The following is a 16,104-nucleotide window of genomic DNA, read 5'->3' on the forward strand; positions in this document are numbered from 1 at the left end:
GGGCTCTCCCACACTAGAGGCCTAGAGGCAGCTGGACAAGCATCTGTCGGGGATGCTTTAGGGTGGATTCCTGCATTGAGCAGGGGGTTGGACTCGATGGCCTTGTAGGCCCCTTCCAACTCTGCTATTCTATGATTCTATGATTCATTCAGCTGCCCCCAACAGTGCCAGAAATCACATATTCATCTCACATTCTTACCTTGCTGTAGGACGGCCTCTTCACACCTAATAGAACGCAGATGCGAGATAAAGCCATCCCATGCTTGCTTCCTATGAGCCATTGGCCGTGCTGGGATGATGGGAGTTGTAGTCAATACATCTAGAGGTCTAGGAGTTCATTGTCAGTGCCCCCCACGTGCTGATGGCCCATTAACACATGCACACCACACTTGTTAAACAAAATCCAACTGCCATAGTGTAGCTTGGTTTTTATTTATGTCCACAAATATTTCAAAAAAATTACAAAATACTCAAATGGAGAGAACACAGAAGTCACGATTTCTGGGTTTTCTACTCTGTTTTACACTGTGTTATCCCATGGCAAACTACTCATATATACACTAAGCCTCAAGATATATATAAACGCAGCTGTCAGAATGTATGTTCTGCTTTTAAATGGTACAGTGGAACTAGCTCAAACCATGACGACACTGAACAAGAGACGGTTTGATTTTTTTTTTAAAAAAAAAAACACACGAAAAGGAAAAATGAATTTTAATAGTTCAAAGCAAAAAAAAATACTTTAAAAAATGAAATGGTAACCGTAAAGGCTGAGTGATTTTTAACAGAGGTTTTAAAGAGGCTAGGAGTGCGTAACACTGTAGTTAATCATTAGATCCAAGAACAAACAGCCTCTGAGCTTTTCCACCTTCCTGGAATGACTGAGATTATTAATCTAAACTGCAGGTAAACGAAGTGGGATTGGTGAAATGAGCTGGTACCTTTATTGAGAATGCATCCACCAATTGGATGACATGCCAGTATGACAGGTCAAAAAGTTGCTTTTGAAGCCTCATCTTGCTAGCTGAGGGGAGAACATTTAGCACCTTCAGTTTACACAGTTTCCCCACGCCCCTCAATTCAGTTTTGGTTCTTCAGAGGTGCAGAAACCGTCCTGAGAAGAGGCAGGTAGACGTGCTCGTTCTGGGTATCCATATGCAGCAGGGACTAGAACAGGTTTAATCTGTTGTGTCTGCATTGGATCAGCACTATGAATAGAGCCAGGGAAGGGGGGGGATATAAAAGGGCCCCAAAATTAGAAAATGGCTGAAAAATTAGGAAAAATGTTTAAGCCACATTCACCTGGCTAAGCTCAGGGCAAGTTGGGAAGGCTGTGGAATTATGACACAGGTGTATGATGTAGCATTAACCAGCCGCTTGTTTTGGCATGAAGACAAGGAGTGAACTGCTAATAAGGAAAAGATCTAGAAGGCAAAGATGACTCAGGACATAAATGTGGGTATCAGGAAAAAGGGGGTGGGTGGTACCAAGTGAAGAAAACCTCTCTCTCTTGTCCAAGGTAGAAAGAACCCAGAATTCTGTTAGGCAGGTTAAAAACTGCACATGGCTGACGATAGTAAAGTGATTGGCTACAGGGTTATCAGATACAGCCCTATGGAGTCCTACAAGGATAACAGTCTTCAACGCAAAAGTTACAGCCCTCCCAAAGAGGAGAGAGAAACAGAAAATGTTATGAGGATGGAACTAACGGAACGCAATCGTGGTGCATTTCATTCCTGCCGATTCCTGCATCGTCCACTTGGTTAAAAAGGGGGCTCTAAAGTAACAATCAAAAGGGTATAAAAATAGGGTTCATGAGCTTTGACGTTGACGGTCGCCAACAGAAGATGGACACCTGTTCTCAGCCTGGCAAACTCCAGAGCAGAGAGCTGTCTCGCGAACAGGAATGCCCTCATGTATTGCGAAAGGCAGGCAAGCAAGATACAGAATACAGGTTACACATCCACTCCGTCTTAATTTTAATCCACCCTGCCCCACTCGGCAATTCAGGGTGAGGTTTTGGAGAAAACCGTGTCAACTTTGCTGGCGCGGACTGCGAGAGGGAAGAGATGTCCTTCCTGGTCAATTGTGCCTTGAGGTAGGACCAGTGCCGCTTGCCCCTATGTGTGTCAGCAAAGCAAAAAAAAAATGCCAATATTAGGCCTCTTGAATTCCCAAAGACACACAGGACTTTCAACCTTTAAACTTAAGCTTGGCTTCCGTGGGAGCAGTTTGAAAACCCACGGCTTTCCCTTCAAAATGCGCAACAGCCAGAAATGGCAAAATCTAATCCTGTACACGTTCAACTTTTTTATTATTATTATTAAAAAAAAAATCTCTTTAAAAGGTAGTGCGTTTGCCATTTTGCAATCTATTAAAATGCCAATGCAACTGATATGGACAGTGGGGCAGCACGTGTGCAGCTGTTCTCTGCATTCATTGGAGACCGACTCCATGCGCCCGCTGGGTGCGCATAGCACACATCCTGATACATGAAGATAATGCATAAGCTCTTTCTTGCGTGGGCGGGGTTTGTTGTCAAAGACGGCCGAAAGGAACTTCACCAGATTATTACTATAATAAAACGTTGCTGGAAGAGGGAGCTTGCGTTTCCCAAGATATATTTTCAGATTTTCAGTAGAAAAGTGGAGTGGGTTTTCAAAGTGGTGCTGGGGGTACCCCCGACACCACAGAGTTGGGCAAAGAAAGAAAGAAAGAAAAAGAGGTCCATTCTTCGAAAGTTGTACCATTGCGAATTCTGCATCAAAAAGCTCTTGTGCTGGTGGACTATACAGCAAACATAGTTTTCCTTTCAACCAATTTACTCCAATGCAGGAATGTATTGTATGGCCCTGCTGAATAACTGAATTAAAACAAAACCAGCTACCAGAATGGAAAGCAATTATGATGTTCATGGAACAAAGGAATTAAATTAAAAAGAACACACACGCACACACGCACACACAAAAGAAAATAATTGGTTTTTTTTAATATTATCCCTGCAACTCCCTTTAATGCTTATGTTTGCTACCAAACCGTAAAGTCAAGCTCTTGCCCATGTTGAAATTACTGACCCCTCCCCCCTTGACGTTTTCCCTTTAATTAAAGGGATATTATATATATTCCTCTTATATTAAAAAATCAACTCTGTATTTTTGTCAACACCAGGTAAGAAGTAACTTATTTGAGATGTTACTGAAGACGGAAGGGTGGGGGGGGGTGGGGGAGAGAGAAGAAATCAGAGGAGTTTGTGGAGATTATAGTAATCATTTCTTTAACCCCAACCCGAAAAAGTTATTTACAGACTTAAAAAGCCATGCTGCAAAGCTCTCTTTAAAATTATGAAGTTTTCCTACAATGTATTAAAATAAAAGTAGATTTTCTTTTAAAATTCTTGTTATAGCACTTGGATTTTCAGAGGTTCTTATGCCACCTACTTGCAATTCTTGGTTTTTTTTAAAGTATATATATATATATATATATTTATAAATCGAGTGTATTTTTATTTTTTTTATGCACAGTGGCTTGCATTTCGTTGTGAACCTGATTCTAGCACCTACTCAAAATGAAAAATAAAACGAACCCAAAAAAACCAAACCCCCCAAGAGTGCCCAAGAAAATCCTCTGAAGAGATCATCCAGTCCTGCGTGGCGATAGGCGTCTTAACGGGGGTTTGTCATGCAAGGAGATTCCCGAACTGGTCTTGAGAAATCTTCTCTACAAATGAATACTATATAATATATGCGCTGATTAAAGTCTCTAGCTTTTGGGCTTTCTTGGGTTTTTTTTTCCATTTTAAATAGAGAAAGGTATCTTTAGAAGAAAATTCTCTTGCTTTTTTTTTTTTTTATGCAGTTCTTGTGTGCAGGTAAACACATTCCCGTTTCTTCCCACGGACTGGGATCTTCCGTAGCGAGCATTACAAATAAATTATTTATTACAACTGCTTGTCGCCTTCTTTCTTCAGTCGGCTAGAAGAGAAGAGGGAGAGAACAAGGGCGGACATTGTTAAAAAGTTATTTCTGGGGGGTGGGAACGTTTCCTTAAGCATCCGATGGGTTTCCGCGCAGGCGTCTCTTGACTTCTCCGAAGCAGGAGTGCTTTGAAGGACAGTCAGAGATGGTGAGTGGTGGTGAAGATATCTCTATACCAGTGGTTCCCAAAGTGGGTGGTACTGCCCCCTTGGGGGCGGTGGGATTGCATAGGGGGGCGTTAAGAAGCAAGGGGGCGGCAAGGGGGCGCTAAGAGGCAAAGGGGCAGCAGAGGGCGCTCAAGGTGGCCTTTTCCGAGAAGCACCTCTCCAGAAGGTCTTAAAACCCAGGGACATTTTTATGGGAGAAGGTAGTTTGGTCCCAAGCCATGTAGGGGAAGAATCCACACATGTATTAATACCGTTTAAGAAGAGTCCTTTTAACGGTGAATTGAAAAGTTTCAAAAGCACCAAAAAGCTAATGAAGAGACATACGCTGCTTGGTGTGCCCCGCCACGCTGGCTGCAAAACAGAGGCGTTTGCTCTCTTTTCCCTCCCTCCCTCGGCAAGCCTGCGGAGGGTGCTTTGGATTTTGAATAAATATTCAATTAAATTGTTACCAGTTTGAATTTTGTTGCTATTATCTTCCTTAGTGGGTCGTTGAAAACCACTATTCTGAATAATGATTTTTATAGTGTAGGGTAGGGGGGCACTGGGCATGAGTTTGTGGAACCAAGGGGGCGGTGACCTGAAAAAGTTTGGGAACCACTGCTCTATACTATAGTAGTCTCTCCCCCGCCAGCATTTTTTTCATTTATCTAGAAATTTATGCTCCCCCGCCCCCCCGGTCCAGGACTTCTTTAGCCCAAGGGATCATTTCCCATTTGGAGAAACTTTTTGGAGGATTGTTGGGGTGGTCAGAGCCAACCTACAAAAAATGCCAGCCTATTTAAGCTTAAAACCTCTTATTTTCACGTAACGTAATCTTAGGAGAGGCATTTCAACGCTTTAGAATTGGGCGCAGGGGGGGAATAAACAAAGGCTAGATACCACCAAATGGTCAGTGGTTGGGAGTGCGTGGAAATCTGGGAACTCCAGGAGAGCTGAATTGTCCCACTGAATTTCTACCACCACTACCACCCTGGCCTGGCAATACTTCAGATGGTTTACAACAATTCAAAATCGCGGCGCTGCCTTTCAAAACAGTCCAGACATTCCAGCTGATGCAGAACATTGCTGTCCGGATGCTGGTGAAGGGTTGGCCGTGAGCTCATGTGACACAGACACGGCGCCAGGCCGCACTGGTTATCAGTGCGTTTCGGAGCCCACTTTGAAGAGCTGCTTTTCCTGAGCTGGTTTTCACAGCTTTCCTGAAGACCTGCAAAGACGAAGCCTGACAAAAACCCCGGATGGAAGCTCGTTCCGGAGACGCGGGCGCCGCTAACGAGAAGGCCCCCTTCCTTGTGCCCGCCCACCAAACTGCCCTTGGCAGTGGGCGTGTGAGAAGGGCTTCTGTTGATGACCTCATAACGCAGGCAGCATGGTATGGGTGAAGGAGAGCTCCAAGCCAGATTCCAGCTGGACATCAGGAAAAACTTCCTGACTGTTAGAGCAGTGCGACAATGGAACCAGTTGCCTGGTGAGGTTGTGGGCTCTCCCACACTAGAGGCCTTCAAGAGGCAGCTGGACAACCATCTGTCGGGGATGCTTTAGGGTGGATTCCTGCATTGAGCAGGGGGTTGGACTCGATGGCCTTGTAGGCCCCTTCCAACTCTGCTATTCTATGATTCTATGATTCTAAGTACGCTGGGCCCAAAACCATAACTACGCTTCCTTGGGCAAGGCATTCCACCACACCATTACCTCCGTGCCTCTGCCCTAAATAGGAAACAGAGAAAGCCCCCTCCTTCTGAGGTTAGGGGCACAGGGTCCTTTGAAAAACCTCCCCTCCTCCTCCTCCTCTTCTGTGAGATGGAGTAGGGAGTGAGTAGGAGCTTCCTGACCGAGGCTAAAATCTGACTTTATGAGAGCTAGCTGGGGCTGGGTGATGTCTGCCCCTAACAAGTGGCAGGCCGTAGGAAGTTGCTGAATTGGCCAGGCCTAGCCAGCCGAGCAAGGCTGCCTTTCCTGTTCCACTTAAGAACATCATTAGTGCCCTGAGGCTGGATCAGAGCAAGGGTCCATCTAGTCCAGCACTCTGTTCACACAGTGGCCAACCAGTCTGCCTCTCGCCCAAGCCTACACCTAAGCCGTCAGCTCAAGTGCTGGTATAGCCCAGAGGGGAAGACACATGCCTGGGAGGCTAGCCATCACGAGTTCGATTCCCACTGTGTGTCCTGGGAGAGGGCCCGGTGTAGATCATCCCAGAGTCAGTGGCTCATGGGGTTACGTGCAGCCTTGGCCAAAGCTGCACAGCCCCAGGACCAGTCCCCCCGCTCCAACCCCGCCGGCTAGCAACTGCGGACAAGGAAAAGAGAAAGGTTTGTGCAACAGTGGCAAGTTGGGCTGGACTGCCGAAGGCAACCCAGGGCTCTGTAGGTAAAAACTTAGTGGCTCAGTTCAGACAACACAATAGTCAACGGTGGTTTTTAGAACTCCACCGTGGAGTTTTTACACCACCATTGAGAAATGGGTTGTCTGGCGGGAAAACTCCACCCCATGGTGGAGTTTTTTTTTGGGGGGGGGGAAACACTCCACGCAGAACATCCACGTTGTGCAGAGGAGAGTTCCTGCACAACCGTTGTGTGGCGTCCTCCGTGGAGTTTCCTGTTGAGTTGACTTTTCCTGCTGGCTACAGAGTTCCCTGGCAAGAGCGTCGAAAGGAGCAAGTGCCGCCCTAGGAGAGACGCCGGGATTGGTGGTTTTTTTTGCAGCAATGGCTGATGGGATACCATCGGGAGGGCCGGGGGAGGAGAGAGGGCAGAGGAACCGTCAATCAAACGTCGCGATGGATTTTACTCAACTCCATGGTAGCCCACAGTCACACAACGGTGGAGTTAGAACATGTGGTGTGGGGAGAACCCCCTAAAAACTCAACCGTGGAGTGGAGTTTCCACGCTGCGTTGACTAACGCGTGGTGTGAACTGAGCCCGTGTCTTAGGGAGGGGCCGTAGCTCAGCGGTCAAGCACAGAAGGTGCCAGGTTCAACCTCCCCCCCACCCCGGCTTTCCCAGGTAGGGCTAGGAAAGCATCCAGCCTGAACCCTGGAGAGCCGCTGCCAGTCAGTGTCAGCAATACTGGGTCAGACGGACCAAGGGTCTGACTCCGTCGAAGGCAGCTTCCGGTCTTCCTGACTGACTTTAGGATCAAGATTAAGACTGGCGACACAGTGCCGCCCAGCGCCCCAAGACTCGCTCCGACAACTCCTTTCCAGTGCTCAGGATTTCGCTCGCTTGGAAAGCACAAAGCTGCAGAGGCGTCTCCTGACCCTGGCCGGCAGGAGTTCCCTCGTGAGATCAGGGAGGCCCTTTCCTCCCTCGAGGAAGAGGAACAACGCAAGCCAACTCTGCGAGGCCAGGCTTGAGCGCCAGGCCGACGCTCTCCCCGATGGAAGGCCGCTGGCACAATTAACTTTAAAGGGACGCGAAGCAAGAGAGTAGCTATATACATACAACTCCCTTGGTGGACTGGGTGTCTCCAGCGTCTGCCTCTTCCACAATCTGCCTCTCCTGGTTGCCAGTGCAGGCCCTTCTGCAGCCACAGTGAGAAAGGAGCTAGCCAAGAAGATGTAGGTATAAGGGGAGTGGGCACTGGAGCCTTTCCCCCTGCGCTGGCGAAACGCCCCGTGCTCTTACCTGTAATAGTCTTCTTGACTGGGGAGGTGGCCCCCGTGCATATGGGGGTGCCCGTGAAGCCACTGCTGCTCCATGGCTAGTCTCTGAAGCTCCGCGGACTGGGCGTGCATGGCCTGCAACTGATGGGCCGCTGACATGGGAGGAGGGATGGCGCCGGGGAGGTCACGGGGGTACGGGGTGCCTGGGAGAAAGGGAGAAAGGCAAGAGGCGCTCGGTTCGCACGCAAGTTCGAGTTTGCAGGGTGTACCTGGAGCCTTAGCCCGTGGGGCCCGTGGACCAAAGCCGGCCACGCCCTGTTCTCTAGGGCTGTGCACCCACCCCCTGGTCCGCCTCGGAGCCCCTGAAGCAGCCCCGGTTCGGCTCAGGGGTGCTTCGGGGGTCGCCCGATCTGCCTCGGCGGCGAAGCCGAGGTGAGATTCAGGCCCTCCGAGGCGACTTGGACTTTCCTGGGTGCCAGCTGCCCCAGTCTCCTTACCTCCTTACGGTCCGAGGCTGAGCACAGCCCTACCGTTTTCCACACCCCAGAGTGCCGATCAAGTTTTGCACAGCCCCCCCCCCCCCCCAATTCTAAAAAGCCTGTCCTAAGGCTCAGTTGCAGGCAGTAAGAGCTTTAAGCTGAAATATGCAGGTGCTTTTGGTGTTTTGGCACAGCCCATCACTGGAATCTGACCTCCAACATTAAATTTCACCCTGGGGCCGAAAGAGGTCTCCCCCCTGCAGTATTTCAAGTGGCCAGTTGTATTCTTTGGATAACAACAAAAACTGAGCTCTATTTGCGTGTGAATTCACACACCGAGGGTGTTTTTCTGTCCATGTTGGGGCGGGGGGGGCACTACTATCTTTTCTGATTTTGTCCAATTCTCTGAGACTGTCCCCCAGTTAACAGCCTCCAATTCCTTGTGTGAATTACAGGCGTTAAAGAGACAGTTGGAAACTGTGATGAATGTATTCATCACCTTATGGGGTGCTTAACCCACAAGATGGGTCCATGGCTATTAATTTAGAAGGCTTTAAAAATAAAAGACCAGATAACTACATGTAGGACAAGTCTATTAATGGCAACTTGCAATAACAGCCAAATAAAACTACAATCTACAGAAGCAGGGTGCCTCTGAATACCAGTCCTGGGTACCAACACTCGGGATGTCCTGCCTGTGGGCTTCTCAGAGGTATCTGGCTGCCCTCTGTTGGAGACAGGGTGCTGGGAGAGATGGACCTGAGTTCGGATCCTGATACATTCTCCTATTGCAAGGGCCACCAATACGCACTTACCGAAAACTGGGTGCCGGAGCATTTCATGCTCGTGGGGCGGCTGTCCTAGCAACGGATTTGGGATGGTACCGGGAGGGTAGGGGAAGCGCGCCAAATGAGGCCCAGCAGCCAAGGGGTCCACGAGGGGGTGCACAGGTCCTGCTGAGCCTGCAAGAGGAAAGGGTGTGGAGGGGATGAAGAAAGAGGGAAGGGTGCAGAGGGTAGAAAGAAAAAGAGGGAAGGGTGGAAAGGGGAGAAAGAAAGAGGGAAGGGCGGAGAGGGAAGGAAGAAAAAGAGGGAAGGGTGTGGAGGGGAGGAAGAAAGAGGGAAGGGTGGGGAGGGGATGAAGAAAGAGGGAAGGGTGGAAAGGGGAGAAAGAAAGAGGGAAGGGTGGAGAGGGAAGGGTGTGGAGGGGAGAAAGAAAAAGAGGAAAGGGTGTGGAGGGGATGAAGAAAGAGGGAAGGGTGCAGAGGGTAGAAGGAAAAAGAGGGAACGGTGCGGAGAAGGAAAAAGAGGGAAGGGTGGGGAGGGGAGAAAGAAAGAGGGAAGGGTGCAGAGGGTAGAAGGAAAAAGAGGGAAGGGTGTGGAGGGGAGGAAGAAAGAAGGAAGGGTGCAGAGGGGAGGAAGAAAGAAGGAAGGGTGGGGAGGGGAGGAAGAAAAAGAGGGAAGGGTGCAGAGGGGAGGAAGAAAAAGAGGGAAGGGTGCGGAGGGGAGGAAGAAAAAGAGGGAAGGGTGCGGAGGGGAGGAAGAAAAAGAGGGAAGAGTGCGGAGGGGAGGAAGAAAGGCAGGAGTTCCTTAATTGCTCGGCGTTTTAGATAAAGCCTGTGGGAGCGTCACCTAGATTCTTCCTCCGCACGCTGCTGACTAAACGACGGAGCTGGTAAGCTTGCCTCCTCATCTGGGCTCTCTGGATTGGCAGAGGTCCCTGTTGGCACACTTGTGCCCGGCTTTTCCCCTTCTGGCTCTGCAGGAATCTCTGCTGGCCCAGACTCCACGTTCCCTGGGCTGGGCCCCTTGGTACTGGGTCCAGGTTCCTCCCATTCCTCATCCCCTGACTCCATGTCCACGCAGGGCATGACACTGTGCTGCTTGCTGGATGGTGGTGGTGGATGACCCAGACTTTGAGCATTGGGGTCAGGCTAGAGGACCGTTCAGGGCCATTCTGATTAGAATTCATTCTCCTCCGTCTGCACAACATCCCCCTTCTTTGCAGGGAGAGACCCGACACAATTTCCCCAGCGGCATCCCACAGGGAGGGGTACGCTGTAAAGTACCGAACGCAAAGCCAACCCTGACGTTTTACACACGCTCACACAGCCCACGCTACACCGTCCTCACACACACACACACCCTTCGTGTATTTATTTCTAGGACAGCGGTACCACTGAACCCGAGACGGTTCTTGCGGCCCCTTCTTCGCCTAACCCAGGAACCAGAGCCGTTCCTGTTGATTTTTAAACGCAGGATCCGCTTTGTTCTCTCGGCTTGCACAAAAAGGTACATCGGCAGTTTGATCCGTCAAAGGGAGGGGATGCTCTGTCCTGAGGAAAGGCATTTTTGTCGCCGTTCCTGACCTGGCTGCGAGCAGGCAAAGGGACGTACACCCAGACACATGCTCCCCCCCACCCCTCGCGGTACTTCAATGGACTCTCTGCCATCACCAGTCGGTCCAAGGGGAGAAGAAATCATCCTGGCTACCTGGGATCTTCCAACTCACCTATACCGTCACGTGAACCTGTGTACCACACGCATGTGAACCATGACACCAGGCGGTCCCCCTACTTTTCCTTTCTTCAGTGCCAGAAAGAAAATACATTCGGGAGGCCACAAAAGGTGGTGGGCGGGACCAGGTGAAGAGCGCTTCTCTTCCGAATATTCGCAAGCATCCAGCAAGGGCAAGGAAGGCAAGGGTCTGCTCAATTCCCTGCTCCTCGTCTAGCACCACCCCCTCTTCTCTCTCCCCCCGCCACCCAAAAGCGGATTATCAGTTACAGAACTGGGGGCATTTAGCGGGAAATCTTTAAAAACATGTCCGACGCCGGTAGTATCTTGTTTTGTACAAAAATCGCACCACTCTAGTGCAGGGATGGGAAACCTACGGTCCGCCCAGGAGATTCTTCTGCAGACCCCACCCCTCCTCCCTTTGTAGGGAACCTGCGCTCTTATCTCTGATCACTGGTTGGAGATAAGAGCGGAGATGTCCTGAGAACTGAAGAAAAACAGTCCGAATATACATGCATAGAACAGAGTTGTGCTCTTTGCACTGGGGCTTGCTTCTGAGCAAATATGCCTAGAAGTGGGTGGTGCCCTGTATGCTTAATGGAAAAACGCCCCAAATTGGTATGAATTACATCTGCCCCATTTGTCCTTAGCCCCACCACTGCTGCCCCCCAAGCCTTCCCAAATTAGAATTCAGCTCCCTGGCTGAAAACACTTCCCCTGTTCAAGGGTGACCGAGAAACAGAACCCCAGCAGGGTCGATTTTTCAGACGAGGGGGAGATTTCGCCTTCACACCAACGGTGTCTCTGCGCAGTAACGAAAGTAAAACTCTCCACCTGACGGTAATGTTACGGTGGGGGCAGAGTCTGCTGTCCTCGTATGACACTCGGGCAATACGGACAAGGCTTTCGCAGCAGGGAAAGAAAAGGTCTCTTAGTGCAGTTTCTTGAAATATATCTTCACTACACACACACACACACACACACTACCTCTATCTACCTTCCTGTCATAATTAAGTTGGTCTTTTTGCTGGGAACGAGTCCGTTTTAAAGGACCCTCAAACCATCAGAGCGCTTCCTATCGAACCAAGAGTCTCCCCGCACCCCCGGGCTTAATTCTCTACCCATACTAACGACTGATGTGATCCCAGTGTGTGCGTCAGGTTCCTGGAAACGGGCCAGGAGGGCAACGGCTAGGTTGTAAAAAGCCCCATTGGAGCGTTCATCTTTGCAACAGCCTTGGGTCGGTGTTTTCCCCTCATTTGGCCGATGAGTCTCTTAAGTTGGAAAGGCTCGTGGGTCAGATCCAATGCGCTCTTACCTGCATCCCATGGGCTGAATCTACGTAAGGTGGATCATTTCCGAACGTTAAACGGGGGCAAGACGGTTCACTACCCTACATTAAACAAAAGCACTCCCTGGGTTTAGAAAACTAATGGACTAGACAATCCCTGTGGTCCCTTCCAACTCCAGTTCTATGATTCTATGACCAGAGAGACATTCTAGTTCAGCTCTTCCAGATGCACGACTTTTCTACTTGCAGGGAGATGCCCCACCACCCAAGCAGCATTAAAAGAAGAGAGAAAGGGCGAAAGCCCTTTTCGTCCCACGCAATGGAAGATCCATCCTACTGCCTCGGGACTCTGCCAACCAGCCGGGGGGTACGTGCCCCGAACAGGACGCGACCAGGGCGGCACACCTAGCGGGGCCCCCGTTGGCCCTGACTCACCTTGATGCAGCGGATCCTGCTGATGGAGGTGTAGGTGTGAGTGTATGTGCGAATGTTGGTGATGATGTGGAGTCACGTTGAACATCTGCAGCCTGGCCAAGGGGTCGTTGGTGAGCGAGGCCATCCGCTCGGCGTGTATCCTCTCGGCGGCTAGTCTGTCCGGGTAGCTCATCTCAGGCCGCAACTGGGGGCCTGCCAGAGCGAGTCTCTCCCGCTCCAGGGGATTCAACCCCGGGTGGAAGGAAGCAAAGGGGTGCGGGCCCGCCGTCGGCGGGATGGTGAGGGCGCCGTGGCGGGCAAAGTGCTCCATGGGGTTGGTGGCGGGGTGCAGCGCGTCGAGTTCCGGCGGCTTCACCTCGAAGCCCGGCTTCATCCGCTCCCGCAGCTCCCGCTCCCGCAGCTCCCGCTCCCGCAGCTCCCGCTCCCGCAGCTCCCGCTCCCGGATGGTGGGGTCCACGTTGTAGAGGCCGGGCATGTGGTAGGCCAAAATCGACTCGGCGGGGTTGAGGGGGACGAAGAAGGGGTGGTTGCGGTTGGTGGGGGACATGACGTGGGGCCGCGCGTACTCGCTGAGAGTCCGTAGCGCCGGCGTGTCTGGCCCGATGTACGGGGGGACGGCCGCTATGGTGGTGGGGGGCGGCTCGAACGAGGGTCGCATGTGAGCCGGCCCGCTCAGCTGGGACTCTCCGAGACGCCCTTCGTGGGAGGAGCTGGATGCTTTCTGCTGTACAAAAGAGGGGGGAACGTTTAGTGCGGGAACCAAGCCCAGGCCCTCCTTCTTTTCACGGCTGGTTAAAGAACGGGGTCGAAACGCTTCTCACACCATCCTCGCTTCACAGCGAAGCGAGAACTACCTCAGCCTCAGGGCCCTGCAGTAGGAAACAAAGCCGCTTGCCACTGGTGCTGCAGTCCAGGTCTACTCTGGGAGGCAAACGACAACTCAAATATGCACTCCGACATAAAAGCCGCACTCTGGCTGCACTCCGAAGCGGAGCGGAAGCCGCCAGGGAAGGAATCACCGCTAATTTCCTGCGTAGCACAGGTCAAGCTGGCCTCAAAAGAGGGCAAGAGAGAGACCGACCCATTGCAATGTTTTTGGAGGGGAGCAGGACCTACTGAAAGAGACGTCTCTAGCTGTGGCTACTCGAGGTGTCGACAGCCAGATCTTTTCATCAACTGGGGGGATTACAAAACGAACACCCGACTTTGAAGAGCATCACCGGATCAAGGCCGGGCCTCCAACCAAACCCACAGAATACTCGTGCTGGGCGCCTTTCTGGGGGCATCCTTGTTTTTCCATCTCCACTCGCGGGTCGAGCGTTAGACCGAGGTACGTGGGCAAAGGAAGTAGCGAGGGGGCAAAGAGGTAGAACTCACGGCAAGGGAGGAATATGGGCTTTGCAAACTGCCCATTTCTACCACCAGTAATCTTCGTGGTGGAACTCTCACCGGGTGAACTGAATGAAAACACCGGTTGGAAGATCCCTCTCACCGAGCCAGGATGTTCTCTCTCAGGCAACCTGGGATCCCTAAGTGCGGCAACTTCTCCCTTACCATCCGGCCCGATCACTGAGGTCATCAGAGGGCACCCTCCTCGTGGTTCCACGTGGACCTGTGGCCCGATTAGAATCCACCTGGAGAAGAGCCTTGAGTGTGGTGGCCCCTTCTCTGTGGAACTCCCTGCCCCTGGAAGTCAGGCAGGCACCAACACTAGGCTGCTTCCGGCGCCTCCTGAAAACAACTCTGTTTCGAGAAGACGTCCCCAACCAACTAATCACTGTTTTTCTGGTTCCTTTGTTTTTAAATTGAACAATTTTAATTTGCTTTTTGAACTTTCTTTTACTGTTTACACCTATGTTCAGTGCTCTGGAATCTGTGTTAGATAATTGAGCGGTATATAAATATTGTTAATAATAATAATAATTTTTGTAAACCTCCCAGAGAGCTTCAACTATGGGGTGGTATAATAAATGTAATAAATAATAAACATAATCATGATTCAGCCTTAGACTGCTTCGCATACGAACTGAGCGACAACCTGTGGAGATCACAGCGGAGCAGTGAAACCCAGCCACGGCTGCATATTTATGTATTTATTTATTGCATTTCTATACCGCCCAATAGTCGAAGCTCTCTGGGCGGTTCACAAAATTAAGACCATTCAAAGTATAAAACCATAATATAAAATACAATATAAAAAGCACAACCAAGATAAAAACAGCAGCAATGAAAAAATATAAATTTAAAATAGAAATTTAAAACAGCCAAGTTAAAATTAAGTTGATAGACTGTTAAAATACTGGGGGAATAAAAAGGGCTTCACCTGGCGTCTAAAAGCATATAATGTAGGTGCCAAGCGAACCTCCTTAGGGAGCTCATTCCACAGCCGGGGTGCCACAGCAGAGAAGGCCCTGCTCCTGGTAGCGACTTGCCTCACTTCCTTTGGCAGGGGCTCATGGAGAAGGACCCCTGAGGATGATCTTAGGGTCAAGGCACGTACATATGAGATTATCCTTTAGATAAAGAGTATAATGTAGGCGAACCTCCTTAGGGAGCTCATTCCACAGCCGGGGTGCCATAGCAGAGAAGGCCCTCCTCCTGGTAGCCACCTGCCTCACTTCCTTTGGCAGGGGCTCATGGAGAAGGACCCCTGAGGATGACCTTAGGGTCAGGGCACGTACATATGAGATTATTCTTTAGATAAAGAGTATAAAGTAGGCGAACCTCTCTAGGGAGCTCATTCCACAGCCAGGGTGCCACAGCAGAGAAGGCCCTGCTCCTGGTAGCCACCTGCCTCACTTCCTTTGGCAGGGGCTCGCGGAGAAGGACCCCTGAGGATGACCTTAGGGTCCGGGCAGGTACATACGGGAGGAGGCGTTCCTTCGGATAGCCTGGCCCCAAGCCATTTATAGGTCTTTGAATGTTAATACCAGCACTTTGAATAGAAAACACAACCAGGCTCCGTACAATCACAACCGCCGCTGAGCTTCGAACTCGCTTCCCCCGCTGGGCAAACCTACCGCCGCTCTTTCCGCTTCTCTCTCTCTCTCTCGCTCTCTCTCCCTCTCCTTCTCCTTCTCTTTCTCTCGCTCCCGCTCTTCTCTTGCCTTCTGCTCGGCTTCCCTCTTAGCCTTCTCGATGGCCTCCTCTCGCTTCTTGGCCAGCTTGGAGCCGGCCAGGGGCATGAAGTACAGGTCTGTCCTGGCACATGAGTTGTAGCCGCGGTCCAGGTGCTTGTAGAACCTGAAGACCAGGAAGACGGGGAAGGGGAGAAATGACAGTCAGCATTTGAGAAGCAACACGGGGGAAATGAAACATCGAAACGTCTTTCCAAGTCAGCTCTGGGTAAAATAATAACGTTAAAAAAAAAAAATCCAGGTGGAAATCAGGCAGTGAAGCCTGAGAACTTTTCAAACAAGGAGGCAAGGCACTAGTCCTCACGGACAGGGCTGCGCCGATTCAGTACGCTGAGAGTCTCAGCATTTGTGGCTGCAGGGAAAGAGGGAGAAGGGGGTTAGAAATGTGTACGCAGGGTTTGGGGGGAGGCTCAGGGCTGCTTCGCGTGCGTGACGTGAAAGCAGCAGGGCGTCACGTAAAGCGCACACACCGTGAGAGCGTCATGAGGCAGGTGGGAGGGACTC

The 16,104-nt window shown here is 50.8% G+C and overlaps 1 protein-coding gene across 1 annotated transcript in view; it reads right to left on the reverse strand.

Moving 5' to 3' along the window:
• Positions 1-413: 413 nt before the first annotated feature.
• The window catches only part of RERE (arginine-glutamic acid dipeptide repeats), a 316,112-nt gene continuing 300,421 nt past the window's right edge, over positions 414-16,104 (reverse strand). The window contains 5 exon segments of the mRNA XM_063145507.1: positions 414-3,971; positions 7,765-7,945; positions 9,037-9,183; positions 12,464-13,184; positions 15,484-15,706. Coding sequence (XP_063001577.1) covers positions 3,938-3,971; positions 7,765-7,945; positions 9,037-9,183; positions 12,464-13,184; positions 15,484-15,706 — 1,306 coding nt within the window. The 3' untranslated portion in view covers positions 414-3,937.

Source organism: Elgaria multicarinata, chromosome 20 (genome assembly GCF_023053635.1).
Source record: "Elgaria multicarinata webbii isolate HBS135686 ecotype San Diego chromosome 20, rElgMul1.1.pri, whole genome shotgun sequence".
Lineage (NCBI taxonomy): Eukaryota > Metazoa > Chordata > Lepidosauria > Squamata > Anguidae > Elgaria > Elgaria multicarinata.